The sequence below is a fragment of the Geotrypetes seraphini genome, chromosome 17, assembly GCF_902459505.1.
Source record: "Geotrypetes seraphini chromosome 17, aGeoSer1.1, whole genome shotgun sequence".
Taxonomy (NCBI): Eukaryota; Metazoa; Chordata; class Amphibia; order Gymnophiona; family Dermophiidae; genus Geotrypetes; species Geotrypetes seraphini.
The window spans coordinates 14,433,041-14,460,048 of record NC_047100.1 but is presented as its reverse complement, the minus strand read 5'-3'; the positions used below and the strand labels follow the sequence as shown (position 1 = coordinate 14,460,048).

General features: G+C 43.6%; 2 protein-coding genes across 6 annotated transcripts in view; one reads left to right on the top strand and one right to left on the bottom strand.

The window, feature by feature from the left end:
• Positions 1–27,008, bottom strand: part of CACNA2D3 (calcium voltage-gated channel auxiliary subunit alpha2delta 3) — a 797,511-nt gene that overhangs the window by 126,952 nt on the left and 643,551 nt on the right. The gene's annotated exons all lie outside the window — the stretch shown is intronic.
• On the top strand, positions 755–17,046 carry LRTM1 (leucine rich repeats and transmembrane domains 1). The gene is made up of 3 exons (XM_033926570.1): positions 755–1,216; positions 9,985–10,581; positions 15,250–17,046. Exons 1-3 carry the CDS (start codon positions 1,210–1,212, stop codon positions 15,696–15,698), a joined length of 1,053 nt encoding a protein of 350 aa, XP_033782461.1. The 5' UTR covers positions 755–1,209; the 3' UTR covers positions 15,699–17,046.

Below are 27,008 nucleotides of genomic sequence, written 5' to 3'. Positions count from 1 at the left end.
TTTAGCCTTAAAATGCACATTTAGAGAAAGTGGTAAAAGATGACTTGTCAGCCAGAAAATCTGCTTATTACCTTAAACAAGCTTCATATAACAACAGAAACCCCCAGCAATACATGGTAGGTAAAAAGACCTATATTAGTGCTGGGGATTCATATAAATAAGTCATAATTTCTCAGACCACACTATACAGAAAACAGTGACTATTGCTGGGGGCGGAACTTGCATATGGCCTAACTTTGCATGACCTTGTTCTATGAGTGTCTTTTCAATCTGCTTGCTGCTAAAAATAACACCACAGAAATTTCAAAGGATGACCTATAAATAAAAGTGCAGTTCAAATTAATTTTGCAACCCCTGCGTTAGATTTTAGGTAAGTGATGAATCTTCCTTTTGAGCTAGGCAAAACTGCGTGCGTGCATTATCTTTCAGCAAGGTCATTCTGGAGGCAAGTGGTCCATGGCTATCCGCAAATAGATGGCAACAGTTTTCAAGGAAATTGCATTTGGAATAAAGCTGCAATAATTTGTAGAGCTCACGCGAGGATATCTGCAATATTCACTGAAGGGAAGCAGCAGCTCTGTGTTTCCATGCATCAAAATCCTGTCAGCACAGCTAATCCCCATAGATGGCAGATGAATAAGTCCGGGCACAGCACACAAGCAAGCCATCAAAGTCATGTCATTAATATGCAGGGCCTATTTGTTCTAATGTTACATACTTTTCTGCCTGCAGCCAGAGTCCTAGGTGACCAAAAGTCATGTTCAGAGTCATCTGATCTTACGAGGACTGACAGCTCGACTACTAATTCCAAAGAACTCAGAAGCTACATTAGATTAAAAAGCGGCTTTATGGTTCTGCGTTGGACATCAGACAGATTAAATAATCAGAAAAGCTTGGCTATCAGAATGTCTCTCGCATGTTGCAGCTGGCCAGTGTGAGTTGACAGGCAGCCTTTATATGACCAGCTCATCTGCCTGTAGATAGGAAAAAGCCAGGGAGCACTAGTGCCTTCCAGTGCAAGAATAACATGTCTTGATGGGGTAACCAAATTGCGCAAGCTAGTTTGGAAGTCACAGCTTCTGTCTGAATAGAAGGGGCAGAAAACCTGGAGTCAAAAGGAGACTACAGTCGTACAGTAACTTCTGGAATATACTCTGCTCACTGAGCTTGGCAAAAACCTTCTGCAGGGAAGGATTCCAGTGACCAGCCATGAAAGGTGAGATAAGAGACTGCCTTATGTTTTCTTTGAGTATGTTTTACTAACACATCTGTCTTCCTAACTGCATTCTGTATTTCTTCTTGCTAGCTCAGCTTAATCCCACCCCCAGACAAAAACCAAAACGTAGAGAAACATGATGGCAGATAAAGGCCAAATGACCCCAAAACAACTGCTGTTGTGAATTCAATTCTGTAAAGGGAATGGGGGGTTTAGAAAACTTTGCTTACCAACAGATTGTCGTGATAAGAGTTTTTCATACCCTTGTCTATAAGACTCTTTCTTTTTAATAAACTGCAGTCTCTATATTCAATGCAAGATATTGTTACGAGACCTTTTAAATAGAGCTCAGGAGTTGTACACCAGTCTGAAAATTGAACTTACGGAAGTGAATCATAGGGTCGAAAAATCTAAACATAATGCTTCATTTTTAGATTTGTATTTATTTATTTACACCCCACCTTTCCCAAAGCGGGTCACAATAGAGTACATACACAAACAGAATCACGTACAGTACAAGAAATCGATACTGTAAAGCCTCCTAAAATGACAAAGAGGCTACCTGCGCCTCGCATCAAAAAAAAACCTTGGGTTCCTTTCACAAAGCTGCGCTAGCGTTTCTGCGCGCGCACTGGATTAGCGCACGCTAGCCGAAAATCTACCGCCTGCTCAAAAGGAGGCGGTAGCGGCTAGCGCACGTGGCAATTTAGCACACGCTATTTGGCGCGTTAAGGCCCTCGCGGGGCTTTGCAAAAGGAGTCCTGTAAATCAAGTCCCCAAAGTCAAAGATGTTTCTTAATGGACTTTGCGGAGAGCGGATGTGCCATGCAGTCACTCTCTGGGTCGATACGTGGAAGTGCGCGCCGTCCACTCTTAGCTTTGCAATTTGATGTCTTTTGATATGAGATTTTCTAAGCGTAACAGGAGGCTTTGGACAATGCCATTCTCTAAATGGCTTAAACCCTACCTTATTAATGTGTAACACACCAAAATTACCTAAAAATAGGCTAATGCCAGAACAAACCTAACTCAATAGCTCTCTGTTAGAGACAATGGATCTCAAGTGCTCGCAGCTAGTAGCCACTCGAACTAAGTCTAGGCTTACTGGCCTACATGCGGGCTATCATCAGTCCAAAACGTCTCTGTTGAGAGCTACTTAATTTTTTTAATTTTATTACTTACTTATTAATATATTTCTCAAATATAGGTCCTTATCAGAGCCGTAGTATTTGTATAAAGTACTAAGCTCGGGTGTGATTGTATACCCGGCCTCGCAACCAGTGACGGAAGACCTCCGTTTCGCTCTCACATTAACAAGATCTTCTTCAGGCATTAGCCTATTTTTCGGCAATTCTCTAAATGGCGCCATTATCGTCGGCCACCTTCAAAAGCGGTGCCAATCGTGTGTCAACCATGCAGCGGCACCATTTTGAGAATCATGGCTACGTGAAAGGTAGGCGCCAGAAATGTAGGCCAGGGTTTTACAGGCTTACGTTTCTGGCGCCTACCTTTCATGTGAATTGCATCTGAGGAGGCTCCTAAGGCCACTTCCAGCATTCACCATGCCTACAGTGGCTTTAAGCGCCACATGGCGCCTCTTTGGATGGGAACCAGGGCGCTATTTATGGAGGTGCTATTAGGCACCACCATTTTTTAAAGCAGCTTTTCAATTGGTTTTTAATCGGCGCAGGAGGGGGTGTATTCTCTGAAGATACATAGTTAACCTTTGCCCTCTAATCATAGGAATTTTATGAGCTTCAGAGCTGTTACTGCTGCAGCCGGAGCTAAAAAATGGAAACAAAACTTTCATTGAATTTTATTAACTTTTGTCGAACAGAAACAAATAGTACCGTGTTTCCCCGAAAATAAGCCTTAGCATGATTTTTGGGGTATGTCTTACTATAGTCCTAATCCTGAAAATAAGCCCTAGTTGCCGGCAGCAGCGCGCCCCTCTCCGCAGACCCTTCCATCTCTCCCTCCCAAGCGAATCCAGACCTCGAGCTGAAATACCTGGAAACAAACGGCAGTGTCGGCAGCACAGACTGGATCGCGGCCTGCCTTTCTCACACCCAGCCATTCCGTCTTGCATTGCTAATGACATCATCAGAGATACGGCAGAGGAACGCCCGGATGTGAAAAAGGCAGGCTGCGATTTAGCCTGTGCTGCCGACGCAGCCATTTGTTTCCAGGTATTTTGGCTCGCGGTCGGGGTTTGGATGGGAGGGAAAAGAGATCCAGTTTCTCTAATCTGTCACTGTATGGCAACTTTTACAGCCCCTTCACCATTTTAGTCACTCTTCTCTGGACCCTGCCAAGAAGGACATAGTACTACTTGGCAGGGTCCAGAGAAGAGCGACTAAAATGGTGAAGGGGCTGGAGAAGTTGCCATACGGTGAGAGATTAGAGAAACTGGATCTCTTTTCCCTTGAAAAGAGGAGATTGAGAGGGGACATGATCGAAACATTCAAGGTAATGAAGGGAATAGACTTAGTAGATAAAGACAGGTTGTTCACTCTCTCCAAGGTAGAAAGAACGAAAGGACACTCTCTAAAGTTAAAAGGGGATAGATTCCATACAAACGTAAGAAAGTTCTTCTTCCCCTAGAGAGTGGTGGAAAGCTGGAATGCTCTTCCTGAGGCTGTTATAGGGGAAAACACCCTCCAGGGATTCAAGACAAAGTTAGACAAAAAAATTGGAATGTACGCAGGTAGGGCTGTCTCAATTAGGGCACTGGTCTTTGACCTAGGGGCCGCCGCTTGAGCGGACTGCTGGGCACGATGGACCGCTGGTCTGACCCAGCAGTGGCAATTCTTATGTTCTTATGAAAGGGTCAGCGGGGGGAGGGTGCGCAGCGGAGGCGGGGGGATGGGAGGGAAAGAAAGATGCTGCACAGGGGGATGGAAGGGAGGGATAGAAAGATACTGCACAAGGGGATGGGTGAGAGGGGAGGAAAGATGCTGCATATGTGGAGGAGAGAAAGAAAATAGGAAGATTTGGGGTGAAGGAGAGAAAGGGAGGGATGATCATTACATGAAAAAAAAATAAGACACCCCAGAAAATAAGACCTAGTGCCTTTTTGGGCCCCAAATTAATATAAGACAGTGTCTTATTTTCGGGGAACACACGGTAGTAAGAAGGAGTAAGCATGTGATAGAAGGTGTTCATAAAATGTAATAAAAATAATATATAGTAACTTCATTTATTAGACAATTTTGTAAAAGAGGGTGTTCTGTTACTAAGCTGCAGTAAGAGTTTACGCACTGACCACAACTTTAAATAGTTTATCGTGGCATGTGCTCAGACATCATACAATAAAATCCCAATGTACACATACGGTTTCTATGCCAATACCATATACCGTTTTAACCTATGGTTTATAGGCTAAAACCTTTTCTGAATGTTCTTCAGTGGCAGCGTGTCACAGGCGGAGAATGGCCTTGACCGTGTGAATCAGTAAGAGCAGTAGCATTACCGCACGCTTATTAGCATAGGATTACCACATACGTCCCTGCCACCTACAAAATGGGTATAAGTAATGCCAACATCAGTGCATGGATGTAACAAAGTAAATGACTGCAGATAAAGACCCAGATGGTCCATCCAGTCTGCCCAACCACACATGCTCCATAAACTAATCATTTAATTTAAATGGTCCTTTTTCTTAGATACCGCACCGATCATTTCTATCTTCTCCAGATCCTATAACTTTCTAATTCAAATTATCTATCTTGTAACGACCCAGAAAATGTCCAGATCTCCTCCGAAGTAATCCACTCTACCTTGTAATGCTCCAGGAAATGTCCAGATAACCTCTTATGTAATCCGCCTAGAACCGCGAGGTAATGGCAGAATAAAAGTCACTAATGTAATGTAATATTTCTGGGCCAGAAACCCAGAGCCCTGCCCGGTAGTGTGCTTAGGTTCTATCTACTGGAGTCTCCATCAAGGTTCACTCCAGCCCATCTTAACCATCCCAGCCCTCCCCAGCCTGTCCTCAACTGAATGTCCACATACGGGACACAGACCGCGCAAGTCTGCCAGGTACTGGCCTTAGTTCCTTCAATATATACCCATTATTTTCCGATTAGAGATTCTCTGTGTTCATCCCATGCTTGTTTGAACTCTGTCACCGGTTTTTTCTCCACCACCTCCTGCAGTCTGAAAATGAGCCATTTTCAGACTGCAGAACAGTAAAAAGAACCCTTCAATTTGTACAACATCAGTGTGTTTGTGAGGATGAAGAGAGAAGAATTGGGGGGAGAAATTTCTGTATTCCACAGATACATGGGCATAATTGTATCCGGGAACATTTTGACTCCCCATGAAATCTACACCACATTTTCAGGACATTTCACAGAGTTATGATGACTCTTTCAAGATTCTTTTCTATACATCTACATATCCCATGATCCCGATGATGGAATGAAACCAACTAATAATAACACCGTACTAGTGCATCTGATCCACACCAAATTTTCTGCTCAAGCCAGGGGGTATACAAGGATTATGAAAGGATATTTGAAAAAAAAAAAAAAAAAATTGCTTAGAATTCAAATATTTTATGAGGATACATGGGCAATTATGCCACCTAATTTTTTCATTTTACAGCTGTCTCGTATCAAATTCTCTAGACATGGCAGGACATTGTCAAGGATCATGATATGGTTATTTTCATTTTATACAGAAACCGCACAGGACAAGAAAGCAGAAGAAAAACAATGAAGGTGACTGGTGTTCAATCTCATTTATTGAATTAAAATGACTCGACACGATCGTGTTTTGGCCTTAAACGTTTGCATACTGTGAGCGGCACATATCACAGGCAGCAATTGCGGGGAATATTCCTTTTTGACTGCCTACTTTATTACATTTCTTATTTTAACCATCCAGTGAACACATATTGGAGTACAGAATTAAGAATTGAAGATATTGCATCCTTATGCACATTGTCTCGTTAGATATTCAGACTCCTGAGGCAGGCCCGTTTGGGGCCGAAACACGATCGTGTTAAGTCGTTTTAATTCAATAAACGAGATTGAACACCAATCAGTCCCCTTCGTTGTTGTTCTTCTATTTTCAATTTATATACATGTAAATTCCATAAATCCATAATAACTTTTTATTTCTACATCTAATACACCAAGGCTCTTATTCTATGAAGGTCGCCTAAAGTTAGATGCCAATTAGAGAATGACACGGGGAAAAATTCTGTCCCCGTCCCCGGACCACCATCCTCTTCACCGCCCTGTCCCCGCCGTCCCCTTCACCGCCCCGTTCCCGTCTCTGCCATCCCCTTCACCGCCCCGTCCCCATCCCCGTCTTCAGCGTCTTCTCCTCTCCATCCCCCCACCCCCAGCACCCTTCACGCGATGCAGCAGCTCCCTCCCGCTGGCCAGCCGTGCATTTCCCTCCCTCCCTCCTTTTCCCTTACCTTTTCTTCTTGAAACTGGCGATTTCTATAAGGCTACGAGCTGTATTACAGCCGGAGCCTTGAAGTCGTGTCGGGTTGCCTGCTAGAAAAGTCTCCTCCAATGCAACCGGAAACAGGAAGTTGCGTCAGAGGAGACTTTTTCCAGCAGGCAATGCGACACGACTTCAAGGCTCCGGCTGTAATACAACTCGTAGCCTTATAGAAATCGCCAGTTTCAACAAGAAAAGGTAAGGGAAAAGGAGGGAAGGAGATGCATGGACGGCCGGCAGGAGAGAGTGGGCTGCCGGATCGAACGCTCGTTCACTGCGCGTTCACTACTTGTTCACCGCCCCTTGCTACCATTCACCGCTCCACGGGGCGGTGAATGGCCTTATCCCCGAACTCGCGGTGACCTTTTTTTTGGGTCACTGTTTTGGCGGGTTACCCGCGGCTAACTGCGGGTAACAACCACCGCGTCATTCTCTAATGCCAATATCGGTGATATCGGCACCTACTTTAATTAAGCAATAGTGCTACTATTGGCATGCAACACCTCACACTTAATTGAAAGATATGGCAGCTAACTTGAAAATTTTAATTCTATATAAAGTAGGAGCCTAGCCCATAGCGCCTACACTAAAAGTAGGCGTGGTGAGGGGGGCGTGTTCTTGAATCAGGTGCTGTTAGGCTCTAATATTGGCACCTAATTTTAGGCACAGAAAACCCTGGCCTAAATCGGGGGTGCTTAAATGTTAGGATGCTGAGCGCCACCTAAGCAACATTTAGGCGATGCCAAGCACAATTCTACAGTACAATGGGTGCCTAAGTTTTCTATACAGAATTGGTGCCGAAATCAGCACCTAACCTTGCATGGACTTTATAGAATCGGGGCCTAAATTTCCAGGAGTTACCAGGGAGCCAAAATAATTCTGTTATAATTTTTTCCAGGTACACAAAAGCATGTTGCACAAACTAGGCTTCTTTAGGTCTCTGTGGAAAGTCTAGTTTTTGCTTCTGTCGTGTTTATCATCAATTTGTAGCTGGTTTTTTTAAGGTTCATTTCAAGTTTTGTTTGCCACTGTGGGTGGTTTTTATTTTTTTTCTTGAATGACAGTATATAAATTGAAAAACGGCTTGAGAAGAATTTTTCCTGTGCGTTCAGATCAGATTTCTTAGTCCCAAAATGAGTCCTAAAGGGCACCATCGGAGTCTCTGAGAAAATCTATTATTTGACTGTATGCATGCTAGCATTGCTGTAGGGAATTCAACCTATTATTTCTTTCATTCATTTGTTTTTAGCTAAAGGAAATAGTACTGAGGATATTTGACAGCAACAAATTTGTATTTCTCCCTAAAAGCAAACTTAATCATTGTCAGGAGCCTTGGGAGTTGATTATAATTTTAGGTATTAAATATCAAGTACCTTTGTGACCTCATTTATCACTTTAATAATTCCATTTGACAAATGTTTTTATAGTCGGTACAGGAGAAGTTCACATCTTTGCAAAGCATTAGTTGGCATTGCATTATAGAAGTACACTGTAATTTTAAATAATAAATATAAACGAGAAAGGATAACTTGAATAACATGTCTTTGGAAAGCCCAAATTGTGAGAAATGACTCACGAGTCCCATGGTGTTAAGAACTATGCCCTTATCCAGTGGGAACATTAACAAAATCAGGACATACATTGCACTCATATCCTTAGGCTTTATAAGAATTGACAAAATAAAAACATTACCAGTTGGTGTTTCATAATTTGGGACCTTTTTATGTCGTAGGTACATTTGATTCTCATCGGATATTTCACTAGGACTTTCTAGCGATGCACTGATGTACGGCAGAGAAAACAATCTGCGTTTTCAGATCATGAACTTGAAACCAACGAGTGATCCCGACATTCCCTGTAGAGCGGGATCACTGAGATCTCAGAAAACTGGTCTGCTAAATCAGGGGAAATACACTTGCCTGATGGCTCAATGACCTTGTTTAGTGTTTGCAGGAGGGAAACGCAGGTCTGAATCTATTACTGTTACAATTTAATTTGGACAGACAGGACTTCTCAGGGTTGGGGAGTTTCTGGCAGAAGGAATGATACAATGAGTATAGGTATCTGACGGCGAGTTAAGAGTTTAAAGAAGCTCCAAAGAAGTGGGCTTTTATCTTGGATTTGAATACTGCTAGAGATGGAGCATGCCCTATTGATTCTGGCAGCCTGTTCCAGGCATATGGGGTGGCAAGAAAGAAGGGACGGAGTCCTGGCGTCTGAATCCTGAAGCTGGTATCTACTCTTTGAGCCAGCTAAGGTTGGGGATCGGGGGAAGGAGGGAATTCTAGTCATTGTTTTTGGCAAGACTCAGAAAGCATGCCTAACAGATTCTAGAGATGGTCTGTGATACCTGGATGAAGACTGTAGCTCTGATGGGTAGAATTGAGATTGTGATGTCATAAAGCCCCATTCCATCAACGCCTAAGAGCCAAATTAATCAGTGATGTCACAATGGCTTGACTGTCCTATACTTGGCTCACATAAGAACATAAGAGTTTCCATACTGGGACAGACCGACGGTCCATCAAGTCCAGTATCCTGTTTCCAACAGTGGCCAACCCAGGTCCCAAGTATCTTGCTAGATCTTTTCACACTGATGTCTCTTTGCAGGTCAGTAGTAACTCCTAGTTGCTCATGTTCCGCCAGGGCAGCAGTTTCTGCCATACAACAAATAATGCTGACACCATTTGTTTATATGACAGAAATTAACAGTGGTGTCAGCTTTATTCTGCTTGAACCATTTGTTGCACTTTCAGGCAAGAGCACCTCTGGACCATGAAGCTCAGAAAGGTAATAGGATCTAGGGGAAGTTGAGATAAGTGTTGGAGGTCAGGAGAACCTAACTATGTAAACAGTTTTGCATGTCTTGCTTTCTTTTCAATTTTGTTTTCATGTTAAATAAATGGAATAAAATAAAACAAACAACTAATGAAACAAATACAAACACACACCAAAACAAATATGGAACAGAAAAAATGTTTGTGCCTGGAACGTATCTGATGGACCTAAGAAGATCCAGCACCATGACTTTTGAAACCTGCTCAATGACAAATTTTCAGCAATCGGATATGGTTTAAATTCACGCTGTGCATTTGTAATATTTTGGGCCTCTCCAATTTAAAGAATGTTTTATGTACATCTATGAATGATCCTAGTTTTCAACTTTGAAACAATTATATGAAGACCCTTTGCCTAATGTTGATAAGCTTTTACATATATAGGAAAGATTTATGTCAAAAATCCAAGGACTAGCCCGGCATGAGTAGAAGGGAGTTTTCCAGCCTAATCTCTTCTTTTGTTTTTCTCAGGTGGACTTTTTCTCACTTTCAATGTCTTCCTCTCACTGCATGTAGTGTGTGGATGTCCTGACCTGTGCCTTTGCCACCAGTCTACAAAGACCGTTGACTGTGATAATCAAGGACTTGCTGAAATTCCTACTAATGTACCATCTGAAACACAAACATTATACTTACAGAACAATAACATCCAGGCTATTAGTAAGAGTGCATTTGGAAGCACACCTTGGCTCAGAGCTATAGATTTATCCAACAATTCCATATCAAGCCTGTCATCCAACACTTTTCTAGGGCTTCATTATTTACAAACTCTAAATCTTTCAAACAATCTAATTCAATACCTTGACAACAACATTTTCAATACATTGCACAATTTAACAGAACTAGATTTGTCATCCAACAATATAGGAAACCTGCCTGAACTTCTGGGCAATAGTACAGACCGCCTGGCCCTACTTGCAGTCAAACATAATCAACTTCAGAGACTAGACAGGACTCTACTGGATTCCCTCCTCAATTTGAAAATACTCCTCTTCGAAGACAACCCTTGGCAATGCAGTTGCCAAGCTGTTGGCCTTAAACTGTGGCTGGAGAGCTTTCTATACCGAGGTCAGTAATTTCATCAATAGTAGAGTGTTTTGTACATTGGATATTCTCAGTCAATCATAAGGATGCATTTCAAGTATTCCAGGAGACTGACAATGACAGCTAATTCATGCCACTGTGCTATTTGTTTTAACGAGAGTCAACTACTCGTATTATTGTTATGTATATTATTGCTATATACTAAGCTCTCAGTCAAAAATGAATGCAATTTAGGGGTTCTGTTACCAAACTGTGTCAAGCACAATCACTCTGATTATATAATGGTTGCCCAAAGTTGGGCACAGATTCCAGATGTGTATGGAATCTAATTAGTGAATTAGGTGCCGACAGTCAGTTATTGGAGTTAATTGGCCCTTAATTGTCACCAATTTTGAGTTTTATGGGTCTTCCCTACACCCTATTCTATAACATGGGTGCCTAAATTTCACAGCATGCTCATGGGAGGGGCATGTGAGAGTCAGGGGCATTCCCAGAAATTAGGAACCTTATTAAACAATACCTGGATTTCTGGGTGTGAGGATTTATAGCAGGTTTCAGAAATCATAAATCCTGACACCGCTCTAAGTGCTATTCTATAAAGAGCGCTTAATGCTAAGTGATCTTTATAGAACTGAGGCTTAGCGTGGATCTTAACGGCACCTAACATTGTGGGCCATTTAGTGAATCAGACCCATAGTGTGATTTACTATTCAGTAGCTATTAGCATAGAGCCACATTAAGGAGCTTTGTGGTACATAAGAACATAAGAATTGCCGCTGCTGGGTCAGACCAGTGGTCCATCGTGGCCAGCAGTCCACTCCCACGGCAGCCCTTAGGTCAAAGACCAGTGCCCTAATTGAGACTAGCCTTTGTCTTGAATCCTTGAAGGGTGCTTTCCCCTATAACAGCCTCCGAAAGAGCGTTCCAGATTTCTATCACTCTCTGGGTGAAGAAGAACTTCCTTACGTTTGTACAGAATCTATTCCCTTTTAACTTTAGTGAGTGCCCTCTCGTTCTCTCCACCTTGGAGAGAGTGAACAATCTCTCTTTCTCTACTAAGTCAATTCCCTTCAATATCTTGAATGTTTTGATCATGTCCCCTCTCAGGCTTCTCTTGTCAAGCGAGAAGAGGCCCAGTTTCTCTAGCCTCTCATTGTACGGCAACTCCCCCAGTCCCTTAACCACTTTTGTCGCTTTTCTCTGGACCCTTTCAAGTAGTACTATGTCCTTTTTCATGTACGGTGACCAGTGTTAGATGCAGTATTCCAGGTGGGGGCGTACCATGGCTCGGTATAACGGTATGATAACCTTTTCAGATCTATTTGTGATCCCCTTTTTAATAATTCCTAGCATTCTGTTTTCCCTTTTCGCTGCCACCGCGCATTGCGTGGATGGTTTCATTGACTTGTCTACAAGTACTCCCAAGTCTCTTTCCTGGGGGCTTTCTACAAGTATAGCTCCAGACATCCTGTATTCGTGCATATGATTTTTGTTACCGACATGCATCACCTTGCACTTATCCACGTTGAACCTCATTTGCCATTTTGCGGCCCATTCCTCGAGCATATTTATTGTAGGTCTTCGTAATCCTTCTCTGTCCTCACTACTCTGAATAACTTTGTATCATCCACAAATTTAATCTTCTTACTTGTGCCAATTTCTAGGTCGTTTATAAATATGTTGAAGAGCACAGGCCCGAGCACCGAACCCTACGGCACTCCACTCGTGACGCTTTTCTAGTCCGAGTATTGTCCATTCACCCATACTCTCTGTTTCCTATCCGCCAACCAGTTTTTAATCCACGTGAGTATATCACTCTCTATTCCATGGCTCGCAATTTTTCAAGGGAGACGTTCATGCGGGACCTTGTCGAATGCCTTCTGAAAATCTAGATATACGATGTCGACCGGGTCACCCTTGTCTATCTGCTCATTTACTCCTTCGAAGAAGTGCAGTAAGTTTGTCAAGTAAGATCTTCCTTTGCTGAAGCCTTGCTGGCTGGTCCTCATCAGTTTGTGTCCATCAAGGTGATTGTTGATGCGGTCCTTTATCAGCACCTCTACCATATTTCGCGGTACTGAAGTCAGACTCACTGGTCTGTAGTTTCCCAGATCTCCCTTCGAACCTTTCTTGAAGATCAGTGTAACGTACGCCACATTCTAGTCTTCTGGAACCTTTCCTGATTTGATCGGCAGATTGGCTATTAGTTGGAGCAGTTCAGCTATAACCCCTTTCAGTTCCTTGATTACCCTCAAGTGGATGCCGTCCGGTCCCATGGATTTATCGTTTTTAAGCCTATCAATCTGTCTCCATACCTCTTCTAGAATGACTGTCGTCCCAGTCAGTTTCCCGTCTTCATTTCCTGTGTATAGCCTGTTGGCTTCCGGTATACTGGATATATCCTCTTCGGTAAATACAGACGCAAAAATTGTGTTCAGTTTATCGGCGATGGCTTTGTCCACCTTTAGTACTCCCTTTATTCCCTGGTCATCTAACGGCCCCACCGCTTCTTTCGCAGGTCGTTTCCCCTTAATATATCGAAAGAATGGCTTAAAGTTTTTGGCCTCCTTGGCTATTTTTTCTTCGTAGTCTCTTTTGGCCCCTCTTATGGCACTTGCTTTGATGTTGTTTGTGCTTTTCCCAGTTTTCTTCAGTTTTTGTCCTTTTCTATTCCTTAAACAAAGTCTTCTTGTCTAAGCACAGTGGTTTTTTTCCGTCCTAAGTTATAAGAACATAAGAAGTGCCTCTGCTGGGTCAGACCAGAGGTCCATCGTGCCCAGCAGTCCGCTCACACGGCGGTCCATCAGGTCGAGGACCTGTATAGTAATCCTCTATCTATACCCTTCTATCCCCTTTTCCCAAATCTATACCCTTCTATCCCCTATCCCAAATAGTAGCACTCAAATCACTCCTATCCAGACAAGTGCCAGTTCGTTCCTATCTCTGCCCTGGCATTATCTCACAGGGTTGATGTGGACACATCTAACTAACGTGGATGCATGATAAGCGCATCAGGATTGGGTAGTTGCACTTACCTCCACCGCATGAGGTGGCAGTACATGCAGCCAAACTAACTACCCAAGTGAAAATGCATGATAAAGTCCAGTGCCCTAGCGGCTCTGTGTAGTCCATGCCCAACTTCCGCTCCATAATAGGGCTTGCAATTAGGCCCTGATTCTACTGTACAAATGGTGCCTAGATTAGGTGCTGGTAGGCGTCTAGTTTCAAGTTTATTTGTTATTTGATTAATCGCCTATTACAATTACTAAGCGATGTACACATAATAAAATAAATTTCTAAAATGTACATAAAATAAAGGGTTACGTTAACAAGGGTATAAAATCATCAAAATTAAACTAATTAAAACAAGGTAAATGATACAAGAACAAGCAAACAATAGGACAAAAGGGGAGGAACATAACAATTGCCATACTGAGACAGACTGAAGATCCATCAATCTTGTTTCCAACCGTGGCCAACCCAGGTCCCAAGTACCTAGCTAGATCCCAAGTAGCAAAGATTCTATGCTGCTTATCCTAGGAATAAGCAGTGGATTTCCCCAAGGCAAGAAGTTTCAAGTTTATTAGGTTTTTAGATACCGCCTATCAAGGTTATCTAAGCGGTTTTACAATCAGGTACATCTCAATAATGGCCTATGGACTTCTCTTTAAGGACATTATCCAAACCTTTTTTAAACCTCGCTAAGCTAACTCATTTCACCACATTCTCTGGTGATGAATTCCTGAGTTTAATTGCAGGTTGTGTGAAAAAAATGTGGGGTTTTTTTGTTTCTTTTAAATCTACTAGCTAGCAGTTTTTTTTAATTGGCTTAAATGGCGTGATAATTGAAAATGCTATTAAAAGCCAATTAAAAATGGTTAAAAAACAATCAATTAAAGTTCCACGTGGAAATCAGTATGGCATCAACCAGCATCTACCTGAAAAGCAGGTGTGGTTAGGAGCAGATAATAGGCGTGGTATGACTTAGACATTGGCAGACTTCTGTATTATGCACTGCTAAATTAGGCCAGGAAAACCCTGGTCTAATATACCAATGCTTAACAGTACGACACCTACAAATGCCTAAGCTGAGTTAGGCACCACTAGGTACAATTCTATAAACACCACCTAGCAGTTGACTGACACCTAAAGGTTAGGCACTGCTAGGAGCTGTACATAGAATCGGGGCCTTAGTGCTCTAAGTAGCACATACTAAATGATAAACTAACATGGTCACAGTTAATGCATTTGTGACCCAAGTTTCTACAGGAGAAACGGGGAACCAAACAAAACAAAAAATGTGGAAACCAACAATGTTATACAGAAAAGCCTTAAAACAGCGATCACCTATCTCCACATTTGGTTAGCAAGGCTATTCCATCATATCTTCCTCCATTGGACCCCTGAGGAAGGTGTTTCACCGAAACATGGCCCGTGTTGGGTCTGTGGAACACAAACCGTTGATAGTGTTTTAAAGTCTTTTCTGAAGAAATAAAAAGAAGGTTTTTAACATTGTTGGTTTCCACATTTTTTGCTTTGTCAAATTCAGGTTTTAACTGCTTATTGCAGTTTAGTAAAAGGGTCTTTCTGTGTTTACTGAATAGTTTTTAAACTATGATTTTCCTTTTTTTTCCATATGCAGTTAAAAAAAAAATGTCCAACAGTTCCGCTAAAATCCTTTAATCTTTTCAGGAGGAATTATTGACGAGGTTATCTGCTTATTGCCCGAAAACTGGAAGGGAAAGGACCTCTTAAAAATTCCCTATGAATTCTACAGGGCGTGCCATCCCAAAACATCTCACATTCTTCTCTCCAGCACTCAGCATCAGAACTTAGAGAACCAGAATAACGGGAAGCAAGTGAACAACGCTCCACCCGGGGCTCGAAACGCTTCAGACTGCGAAGTGAAATCAAAGCCCCGGGCAGTCAGTTTGCGCCACGCAATAGCCACCGTTATAATCACCGGGGTCATCTGTGGAATCGTCTCGCTAATGATGCTGGCAGCTGCCATCTACGGCTGTGCTTACGCTGCGATTATGGCAAAATACCACAGAGAACTTAAGGAAGGGGAGCATTTGGCTCCGGCGACTGAGTTAGGGAGTCCTGAAGAGAAAGAACCACTTGATGGCTCTTTGGCTTAAGCTGATTCTTCTTACCGTTTCTCTAAAATTAGAATCATTTCATTGGCCACCAGAAACATAGGGGTCCTTTTATCAAGGCGCGGTAGGCGTTAGTTGACGAGGCTTAGTTTTTTGGCTTGCCGCGGGGGTTAGCGCGTGATGAAATGTCCGACACGCTAACCCCCGTAGCGCGCCTTGATAAAAGGAGCCCATAGCCTCCTTCCCAACAGTACTATGGCTTTACATAGCAAGAAGCTTTTGCGACAAATAGTATTTATAAGAAGCCTTTTATTTGTCCTTAATGCATACCGTAATTTAGAAGCAAATTTGTAAGAATTTAGGTTTAGATGAAAAATGTCACATCCTGTTTTTATCTATTTTCTTTAATAATAATACCAACATCGTAAAAAAAAATGTTCACATGAATGTTAATACATCAATAGTAAAACTCTTCCAGTACGGCAACTAGAGTAAGCCCTGACTGCATGCAGTGTGTTTGGATCATGTTTCGTTTCTTGCTCATTCATTTACAGGACTGAAAATATATTCTGTACAATTTATTTCATCCTCTAGAAAACACCTGCAACAAAAATCCAGCTCTGACACCTGGCAAGGCATTCGATAGAGAAAAGGGAGGGGAGAATGGAGATATGAAAGACCAAATCTCTGCCTATGAGATCACCGAGCAAGTCTTTCATAGAACTAATTACTAGATCAAACCAAGCTAATGCTAACTTCAAGTTTCAAGTTTATTAGGCTTTTATATACCGCCAATCAAGGTTATCTAAGCGCTTTTGCAATCAGGTACGCAAGCATTTTCCCTATCTGTCCTGGTGGGCTCACAATCTATGTAACGTACCTGGGGCTATGGAGGACTGAGTGACTTGCCCAGGGTCACAAGGAACAGCGCTGGATTTGAACCCACAACCCCAGGGTGCTGGGAGAGGGGGGGCGTTATCAATATTTGCTACTGTTAAGTCGGGGTATTTGAGGACAGGGTTCTATTTTATGCAGTGCTAAAATGGTGCAGTGGTTAAAACTACAGCCTCAGCACCCTGAGGTTGTGGGTTCAAATCCATGCTGCTCCTTATGACCCTGGCCAAGTCACTTAATCCCCCCATTGCCTCAGGTACATTAGATAGATTGTGAGCCCACCGGGACAGGTGGAAAAATGTTTCAGTACCTGAATAAATTTGTGTAAACCGTTCTGAGCTCTCTGGGAAGAATGGTCCAGATAACTGAACAAATAGATGATAAAATAACCCAAATTAACAGCAATCCATGTTGATAATTTCCCCCCTTAGAATGGACAAATTGGATGGGTTAGTGAAATGGGCCTACCAAAAATAATGGCACTTAGGTCCTGATCAGTGGGGGGGGGGGAGGGGCAAACCGCCACATGCACCGTCTTGGTGGGGGCACTGGCACCTCTGCGCCCTCCCATGCCTTGCTTGTGCCCTCCTCCACCTCTTTAAATCTTCGCCAGTGTGAGCAACCTTTCCAGTCTGCTGCTGACACTGGCCTTGCTCCCCTATGAAATCACTTCCAGGTCTTGGGGCCAAGAAATGACTTTAGAAGGAAAGCCAGTGCTGGGGTGAGCAGCAGACTGGAGAAGCTGCTTGCACTGGCAAAGATTTAAACTAACTAAACTAAACCTTAAGTTTGTATATCACATCCTCTCCATAAAGATAGAGCTCAGCACAGTTCACAGGTAATTCAATAAATGAGGGAAAGACATAAGAAATTAGAGGTTATGAAGAGGATAGCTAGCTTTACATTTTAAATAGACAGCTTTACGTTTTGGAGAAAAGCCAAGTTTTCAGATGCTTTCGGAATAATTGGAATGAGCCTAGATTCCGCAGCAGGGCAGGGAGGTTATTCCAAAGCTCAGTGAATTTGAAAAAAAGAGATTTCCCTAATTTACCTGCATACATGATGTCTTTTAATGAGAATGAGAAAGAGAGAAAAAAAGAAGAGAGAGAGAAAAAAAAAGAGACAAAGAGAGAGAGGGAGAAAAAAAGAAGAGAGAGAGCGAGAAAAGAGAGGAAGAAAGAGAAAGAGAAACTAAATTAAACTAAACCTTAAGTTTGTATACCGCATCATCTCCATAAAGATGGAGCTCGGCACAATTTACAGATAAATTCAATAAATGAGGGAAGGACATAATAAGAAATTAGAGGATAGCTAGCTTTACATTTTAAATAGACAGTTTTACGTTTTGGAGAAAAGCCAGGTTTTCAGATGCTTTCGGAATAATTGGAATGAGCCTAGGTTCCGCAGATGGGCAGGGAAGTTATTCCAAAGCTCCGTGAATTTGAAGAAAAGGGATTTGCCTAATTTCCCTGCATAATGAGGGGAAAGATAGTTTGAGTTTGTGGGCGGATCTGGTAGTCGAAGAATTCCAGGATAGTGGGATTAGGGGAGGAAGAATGCCATGTAGGATCTTGAACGTTAGGCAGGTACATTTAAAGTGAATCCTAGGAATCACCGGAAGCCAGTGAAGTTTTCACAGAAGCGGGGATCAAATTTACTTTTTGCGAAGATCAACCTAGCCGCAGTGTTCTGGATTTAAAGAGGTACGGGGGGAAGGTATGGTGAGAGTGTGGCATGGGATACAGGGAAGGAGTGGTGTGATGTGGAAGGAGCAGGGGGGCGGAGAAGAGTGTGCGGGGGGACCACTTCCGCCCTGGTTGCCTCCTACCCTCACTATGTCACTTGCCTTGATTCTATAAAAGAGGCCTAAAGTTAGACGCCTAGATTGGTGCACCTAGCCAATCTAAGGGCCTAACTTAATTTTCTTAATTTAGCTTAATTGGCACCTATAATTGAAAGTATCATTAGAAAACAATTATAAAATGATTTTAAAAAATAATTAGCCGGTAGGAGTCTGACAAGGTAGGTGTGTACACCAAGGCGCCTACCAGCAAGTAGGCATGGTTAAGGACGGATTCAGGGTGAAGTTTGGGCATAGACTGACTTAGGCATCGGTAGGTGCCTACCTTAGACGTATTCGTTTAGGCCAGGTGTAGGGAACACCGGTCCTCGAGAGCCTGATTCCAGTCGGGTTTTCAGGATTTCCCCAATGAATATGCATGAGATCTATTTGCATGCACTGCTTTCAATGCATATTCATTGGGGAAACCCGACTGGAATACGGCTCTCGAGGACCGGCGTTCCCTACCCCTGATTTAGGCTAAGAAAACCCTGGCCTATATGGCAGTGTGCCTAAGGATTCAATGCATGATTCTATAAATGGCACCTAGCAGCCGTAATGCCTGTGAAACTGCACAACTCGTATGTTAATACAGGTTATCACACTTTATCAAACAATCCTAGGTGCTGATGTATTAAAAAGCGGAAGTTCAACAAATGGGATTTCACATGCGAAAACATACGGAAAGCCTAGGGATGTGTAGGTTTGAAATAGCATTTTAATGTTGTGTCGTGTTGTTTATAAATTACAGAAAGAATAAAATTTTCAGATTTTTTGTTTTTACTGTCTCATCAATAGTGAGCACCATGGTGCAATGCTACAAACTAAGGGGCTGATTTTGGAAGCGGTATCTGACGTGTGTCAATCACGGCCAGGCGCCACTTTCAGGTTTGGGGACACCCTAGTGACAACAAAGTCCGGCGCTGCCCCTAAACTCGCTCACTTCAGGGCTTCACCATCACTAGGCAATGCTGGTCCTGGAGGCTGCCTAATGTTGCTGAAGTTTTTGTTTTGATTAGGTTTTAATTGGTTTTTAATTGCATGACCAAATATTGTGCCAATTAGAACCCTTAAGATAGTCGCTGGTAGGCACGATCTGGATGCCTGCCAGCAATGAAGTTTTGGCAGCTTTTCCAGAATCCGGCCCTAAATCCCAGATTCCCTATATGGCACCCAGATTTGTGCCCTAAATTTGGGCACATTCCCGGGATGCTCACACAACTTAATTGACTAACGAGCTGTTAACCATCAATGACTGGCAAAGATAGGGTTACCAGATGTCCAGGCAACACCCGGACGTGTCCTCTTTTTAGAAGACATGTTCGGGTGCCCAGACGGACTTTCCAAAACCCGCCGTTTGTCTGGGTTTTGAAAAGCCCCGCCCCCATCTGGAGGGCCTCTGAGCTTGTGCGAATGACATCACACGCATCCATGTATGCTCAGAGGCCCTCTAGACCCAATGGGAAAGAAGAGACGAGGCTGTATGGGGGTGGGCGGGGCTGGGGGGTATAATGGGGCGGGGCCGTGTGTCCGGGATTTTTTAGTTTCAGATATGGTAACCCTAGGCAAAGACAAAGTTTATAAAATGGGATTCATTAAAACTAATTTTTATACATTGTAAAGAGATATGGTTTATGGTTTGTTTTTGGTTTCTTATCACAGGAGAACAACAGAAAAGAAAGAAGGAGTTATGGAATGTTAAAAACAAAACAAGTTATAGGAGGAACATGGTCAGTTAAATGGGAAACTTATGGGTTGTGCCTTCACAGATTTGCATATATTACAGAATGTTAAAGATTAGGAGGCCACGCCTATGAAGACTTAGAAAACAAAACTCTTAATATACAGTTCATTTTTTTCTAGCAAAAGAGGTGCTCATTCTCAAATGCCAGGTCATCCTTCCGAGGTGGTGCGATCACTGAGGGATTTGCTCCACCTTAATCAGGCCCCCTGCAATTAGCCATAGAGTCTATGAATAGAAAAACTGAGCTCTTTTGTTAATACTTGGAGACCATGGATCAGTTTGTAGAGAAAGACACGGATAACTGCAGGAAACCATCCCGTGCCATTCTTTAGTGTCTGTCTCAACCTCAGTCCTTCTACACCAGCATTCTTCAGTGCAAGGCTTGAGGGTCAGTGGTTCTGTCCATTCATACTCTGATTCTTATGTGAGCCAAGTATAGGCTAATGAAGCCATTGTGACATCACTGATGAGGTTGGCTCTTAATGGTGGAATAAAGCATTATGACATCACAGTATCAGCTCTGGATACCAGAGACTGTTATTCTTTAGTGTCTATCACAACCTCAGTCCTTCTACACCAGCATTCTTCAATGCAAGGCTTGAGAGTCAGTGGCTCTGTCCGTTCATACTCTGATTCTTCCCTGTCTCCTTAATGAATGACATGGTAATGGTTTCCCATGGTTATCCGGGGGGACGGTGATGGTGACAAATTCTGTCACCGTGTCATTCTTTAGTTTAGAGGCAATAAGAAAGGTATCGATATTCAGTACCCCCTGAAAAGAGCCTTGACACTACAATACCAAACAGGATTTTAACAGGAGTGACCCTTTGCAAAACAAACAATGGAGCTCAGTAGTTTCCCATTAACTTTCCCTGACTTTTGAAGGATGCAATTCTTTCTCATGTCTTTCTGTCATATTTCTTGGCTCATTCCAAGTTTTTTGATCAATGCCGGAGGCATGTTTTCCCTATTCATGGCACAGGGATGACAAACATTGTGGCCTGTACGAGGGCCTGATTCATAAAAGAAAATATGCAATTACAATTACTTGTGGTAGTATTTCATATTTAAGAGAATTATAATGTATGGTTCTACCTCTGAGAATATATTATAACTGTGTTTAGCTTTTGCTAAAAAAAGAAACTGTTTTAGTTAGTTTCTACTGTAAAAGATTCAAGCATTTGTACTGGAGGAGGGAAACTGTGCTTCCCCCCCCCCCCTCCACCACCCGGCCTGCAAAGGAAATCTGTCCCTGGAATTTCACTTTGAAAATACAGGCTGGCAGGGAAATCTGGATATTTTAACCCTATTTTAAAGCATTAAGCATGAGTTTTCATTTCAGAGAAAAAATACATTTTGTCTTTTATTTTGTTTTGGAAATGAAATGAAGTAATAATAGTCACAATTTTATTTATTTTGTTAAAATCACTTATATGCATTTAGGGCTGCAAGTTAATCATAGTTAACTCTATAATTAATTAGGGTTACTTTACGTCCGGATTCTCCCAGACTGTCCTCCTTTTGAGGACATGTCTGGGGGTCTGGACGGCTTTTCGAATCCCAGCACTTTGAAAAGCCTCCTCTCACTTGCGTTGGGCAGGAGGCAATCCGCGCATGCGTGGATTGTCTCCTGCCTGACCAAAGCAGGCATCGCGGGGCGAAGCTCGGGTGGGACTGGGAAGGAGATGGGTGGGTCTAGGGTGTCTGGATTTTTTTGTTTAACACCAGCTCTAGCAGGATATATATTTCAAATCTGATATATTCTAATCACAAAATAGAAATAAAATTATTTTTTTCTACCTTTTGTCATATCTGGTTTCTGCTTTCATCTTCTTTTCACTCTCTTCCTTCCAGTGTCTGCCCTCTCTGTCTCTTCAATCCAGCATCTACCCCTTCCATCCACTGTCTGTCCTCTCTCCCTTCCATATGGTATCTGTCTTCTTTCTATGCCCCTCTCCCCTTTCCATCCAATGTGCGCCCCCTCTTTCCTTTTTACATGATTCATTTCAGCTTTACTGCTCTCTTTATTTTTATCTCTCCACCAGATCTACCATCGTTGTCCCTCTCTGCTTATTTTTCTGCTGACCCCTTCCTATCATCAATCTCTACTTTCTCATGCCTGTCTCTCCCCTTCCCCTCCTCTAATCTCCCTGCCAGCTGTTTCCTTCCTTTTTTCATTCTCCCTTCCCTTCTCCTCCTGTCCAGCAGTAACTCTCTACCCTTCCTCCCCTCCCAGCAGCATCTCTCCTTCTCCCTCTCCAGTAGCAGCTGTCCTTTTTTTTCCCTTGCCCAGCAGCTTCCCTCCAAGTCCAGTAGCAGCTGTCCTTTTTTTCCCTTGCCCAGCAGCTTCCCAGACTCCTTTCCCTCCTCTCCTCCCAGCAGCATCTCTCCTTCTCCCTCTCCAGTAGCAGCTGTCCCTTTTTTTCCCTTGCCCAGCAGCTTCCCAGACTCCTTTCCCTCCTCCCCTCCCAGCAGCATCTCTCCTTCTCCTTCCCTCCAGGTCCAGTAGCAGCTGTCCCTTTTTCCCTTACCTAGCAGCTTCCCAGATTCCTTTCCCTCCTCCCCTCCCAGCAGCATCTTTTCTTCTCCCTCTCCAGTAGCAGCTGTCCCTGTTTCCCCTTGCCCAGCAGCTTCCCAGACTCCAATAGTGACTTTCTCCCCTCCCAGCAGCTCTCCTTACTTCCCAGCGCAGCGATTCAGGAAGGCAGCCTCGGGTCCTTTATTGGGTCGCGCCGCCTCTGAGGAAAGAGGAAGTTGTATCATCAGAGGCAGCCGCGACTCAGCAAAAGCCCCAAGGCTGCCTTTGTGAATTGCTGCGCTGGGAAGTAAAGGAGAGCTGCAGAGAGGGGAGTAAGCCACTGTCGGAGGCTCCCCAAGATCTCTCCGGCCCAGCATGGACTTCAGCTGTTGATCTTGCCGGCTCTGTGCGGACCGGCAGGAAATTGAAGTGAGTCAATCTTGCTGGCCCTGCAAATTTCCTGCGGACCGACACCGGTCCACGGACCGGCGGTTGAAGAACAGTGCGCTAGACCACCGGGTATGCCAGGGGAAGGCAAAATTATGGAGGGGTTTCCCCCTTCCCCCCCCCAAATCGCGATTATGTGAAATCACGAGTGCCGAAACCGCGAATGGGGAGGGGAAAGTGTATACCCCCTCAAAAAAATTAAGAAAACATGTTGAGTACGGTGCTAAGCGCAATACTGTAAAAATTACGCACACCTTATAGTGCCAGTACACATCCATTAAGGTAAAACCAGATCTAAATGCCTGTGCCTGTTAGGTATCAACCTGTTTGTTGGTGTGTAAGTTTTAGGAATGCCCACGAACTGCCCCTGGCCACGCCCCCTCTTAGGTTCACACACAGTACATGGCGCTTAACACTTGGTGTAACCAACTGTGATCTAGTGATGGTTTGTAGATTTGATTTTTGTATGTTTTAGTGTAATCTGCTTAGCTTTTAAGTGGAATAGAAATTTTTTAAATAAATAAACTTCTACTTGAGGCCAGTTGGTATCAATTAGCAAGTGTTAATTGGTAATTATCTTTGCCAATTAATCAATTAAGTTGAATGCACACATCAGCTAGATGTGCACGCACATCCTTAGGTGCCATATACAGGCAGTCCCCGGGTTAAGAACGAGTTACGTTTTCAAAGCTGTTTTTAAGTCGGATTTGTATGTGACTCAGAACTTGTAGATTTTAAGATTCTTGCCGCTTACCTCTGCTCCCAACTGTCCCTACCCGTGTTCCCTCTAAGGTACAGCATGCACAACCATGCATCATTCCACTGGAAATACGGCTCAGTGAAATCAAATGAAGCCATAACCGTTCTTAAGTACGAGTCGTACTTAAGTCGGGCATCTGTAACTCAGGGAACTGCCTGGATAGAGTTTAGGGGCTAGCACTTAAATAGCAAAATAAAAACAAAACACTTTTGCATGTCCCTTGTTAGGCCATTTTTGCTGCGTTAGATGCAGGTTAGTACCTAACGCAGCTTAGTAAACGGGTCCCTAAGTCACTTTAAGGATTCTTTTATGCTTCAAATGACAATTACCTAAAGATGATGAACCATATGAACAGTGGCGTAGCTAGGGTGAGATGTGCCCGGGGCGCCAGCGCCCCTCCCCTGTCTCTGCCCCCCACTCCTTCCCCAATCACGCTTGCCGCACCTGCCCCTCCCCCTGCTCCTTCCCCCATCCCACCTGCTGCGTGTGCCCCCCCATACCTCCAGTTAAAGTTTTTGCTCACGGCGGTCAACAATGTGCTCCTCGTGACCCCGTCGGCTCGCCCTCTGAGGTCATTTCCTGTCCACGGCACCCAGAAGTGACGTCAGTGGGAGAGCTGACAGGGTCGCGAAGGGCGCATTGCTGAGCACCGTGAGCAACTTTAACTAGAGGTATGGGGGAAGGGAAGGGGGGGTGCATACATGGAAGGGAGGAATAGAAAGAAGTGGGGGGGGGGAGTGTAGAGAAGATGGTTGTGCTGGCGCCCCAACAAAATGGCGCCTGGGGCGGACTGTGCCCCCTCCCCTTATTACGCCATTGCATATGAACTTTGGACAATAACGAGCAAAGTCTATGATCTGGACTATAAGATATTACACCCTTAAAAAAAACTATATGAAAGGTTATACAATATAATAAAAGCTGCCCGTTTTAGTAAGAACATTTCTTAGCACATAGCGAAGCTATATAGTAACTTGTTTTTAAGTCTTGAGTCTATTTATATGGCTGCAGAGATGAATAGGAAGTAATCTAATACCAACTGTGTCTTATGCTATGTACACATGCTCATGTAACATTAAATGTAGCTGCCACATGTGACTTACTGTTTCAAGACGGTGTTCTTGTAGCTTAAATTACCAGATACTTTGAGATATGCAACGTGCTTGAGAAAGACAAGAGAGGGAGGTTATCGGAAAGAGTGCGAGTGCCTAGCCCCTACGTTCTGAAAACACTGCTGTTTCTCAAGTACGCACAGAGCCGACAGTGTTGCACACCTTGAAGTATCCCTCGCCCCCAAAGAAATGTAAATTAAGCTCTTTAAAGCCATCAGGTCTGGACTAGCCCACGAAGTTTGCCAAGGTATGTGTGGCTAGGAGGAAAGGAGGCAGGTAAAAGACGAGACTCACTGTCACTATTTCTCTCTGCATCCAAGCTAGACAACTTACTCATAATTACCATTTTCTCCTTCTTTATTGTACTGAGTTCTCAAGCCATCTCTTTTGGAATAAGTAAAAGTGTGATTACCGTATTTTTCGCTCCATAAGACACACTTTTTTTTCAACCCAAAAGTGGGTGGAAATGTCGGTGCATTTTATGCAGCGAAGATATAAATTTTTAACACCCCCCCTCCAGTCAGGCCTTTTAAAAACACCCCCAGTACCGTTTAGAATCCTCATCCCTTTTTAAAACACCCCCCACCCAGTCCCGTCCCTCTTCAAATCTCCCCCATTGCCTGGTGATCAAGCGGTGCATCAGCCGGCAGGTGCGAGTCCTCCGCCCGCCTGGGCTCGAGCCGCCTCTTCCCGTCCTGCTCTGCACCTCCTTAAGCATCTCCCATTGCCTGGTGGGACCAGTGGTTCATCAGCCAGCAGGTGCGAGCCCTCTGCCCGCCTGCCTGGGCCAGCAAAACCCTCCGAATGGTGCCTTCAGTTTTCGCGAGAGACTCCAAGAGGCTCACGAGAACTGAAATCACCATTCAGAGGGCGGCACTGACACACCGCTGGACCACCAGGCAATGAGGGAGATTTGAAGAGGGACGGGACGGGGGTGTTTTAAAAAGGGACGAGGGTTAAAAAAAGGTACTAGGGGTGTTTTTAAAAGGCCCAACCCGGTGGGGGGGGGGGAGTGTTAAAAATTTATATCTTCAGGACGGGACAGGGGTGTTTTAAAAAGGGACAAGAGTTAAAAAAAGGTTGTTTTTAATTTTTGTTTCATTGTTCTGCATATTGGAGGTTGCTCCCTGCTCTAGGAGGGGGTGGGGTTCATGCTGTGGTATTCTTAATTATTGTTCCAGTTTTGTTTGGGACTTGTTTCTGTTTTGGGCTCTGCCCTATTTGTAATTTATTTTGGAAACCAATAAAAAATGTTGTACCATAAAAAAGGGAGGGGGGGGGATTAAAAATGGTACTGGGGGCAGGTTACAGGACAGGGCAGTGGGACAGGGTACAGAGCCTGGCAAGGAGAATTTGGTTCAGAATGGGTTTTTTTTTTCTTATTTTCCTCCTCTAAATTTAGGGTGTGTCTTATGCGCAGGTGCTTCTTATGGAGCGAAAAATAAGGTATTTGTTCCCATTGCTCGTTAATAAGAGAGCAGCCCAATTTAAAAGAGCAATGAGTAAATCTTACCAGAAAAGAGAACAATGAAGAACCACAATTAACTCCCAGTCACATTGGTTAATGCATTATGATCTAGATCAGTGGTTCCCATCCCTGTCCTGGAGGACCACCAGGCCAGTCAGGTTTTCAGGATAGCCCTAATGAATATGCATGAGAGAGATCTGCATATAATAGAGGTGCCAGGCATGCAGATCTGCTCTTATGCATATAGTTGGGAACTACTGATATAGAACAGTGATTCTTAAACCTGTCCTAGGGGACCCCCCAGCCAGTCGGGTTTTCAAGATATCCCTAATGCATATGCATGAGGCAGATTTGCATATTGCAAAGGTGGCAGGCATGCAAATTCATTGTGGAAATCCTTCTGAAAATACAACTGTGTTGTGGCCCTCAAGGGCTGTTGCTGCCTACTCCTTCTCCAAGATGGCAATTGCAGGTTTGGAGTGCCTGGGAAGAGCTTTGGCACTCCACAGGAAGGCCTGCCTCATTAGGATAAGCCTTGAGGAGTTAGGGGCGCATTTTTATATAAGAGA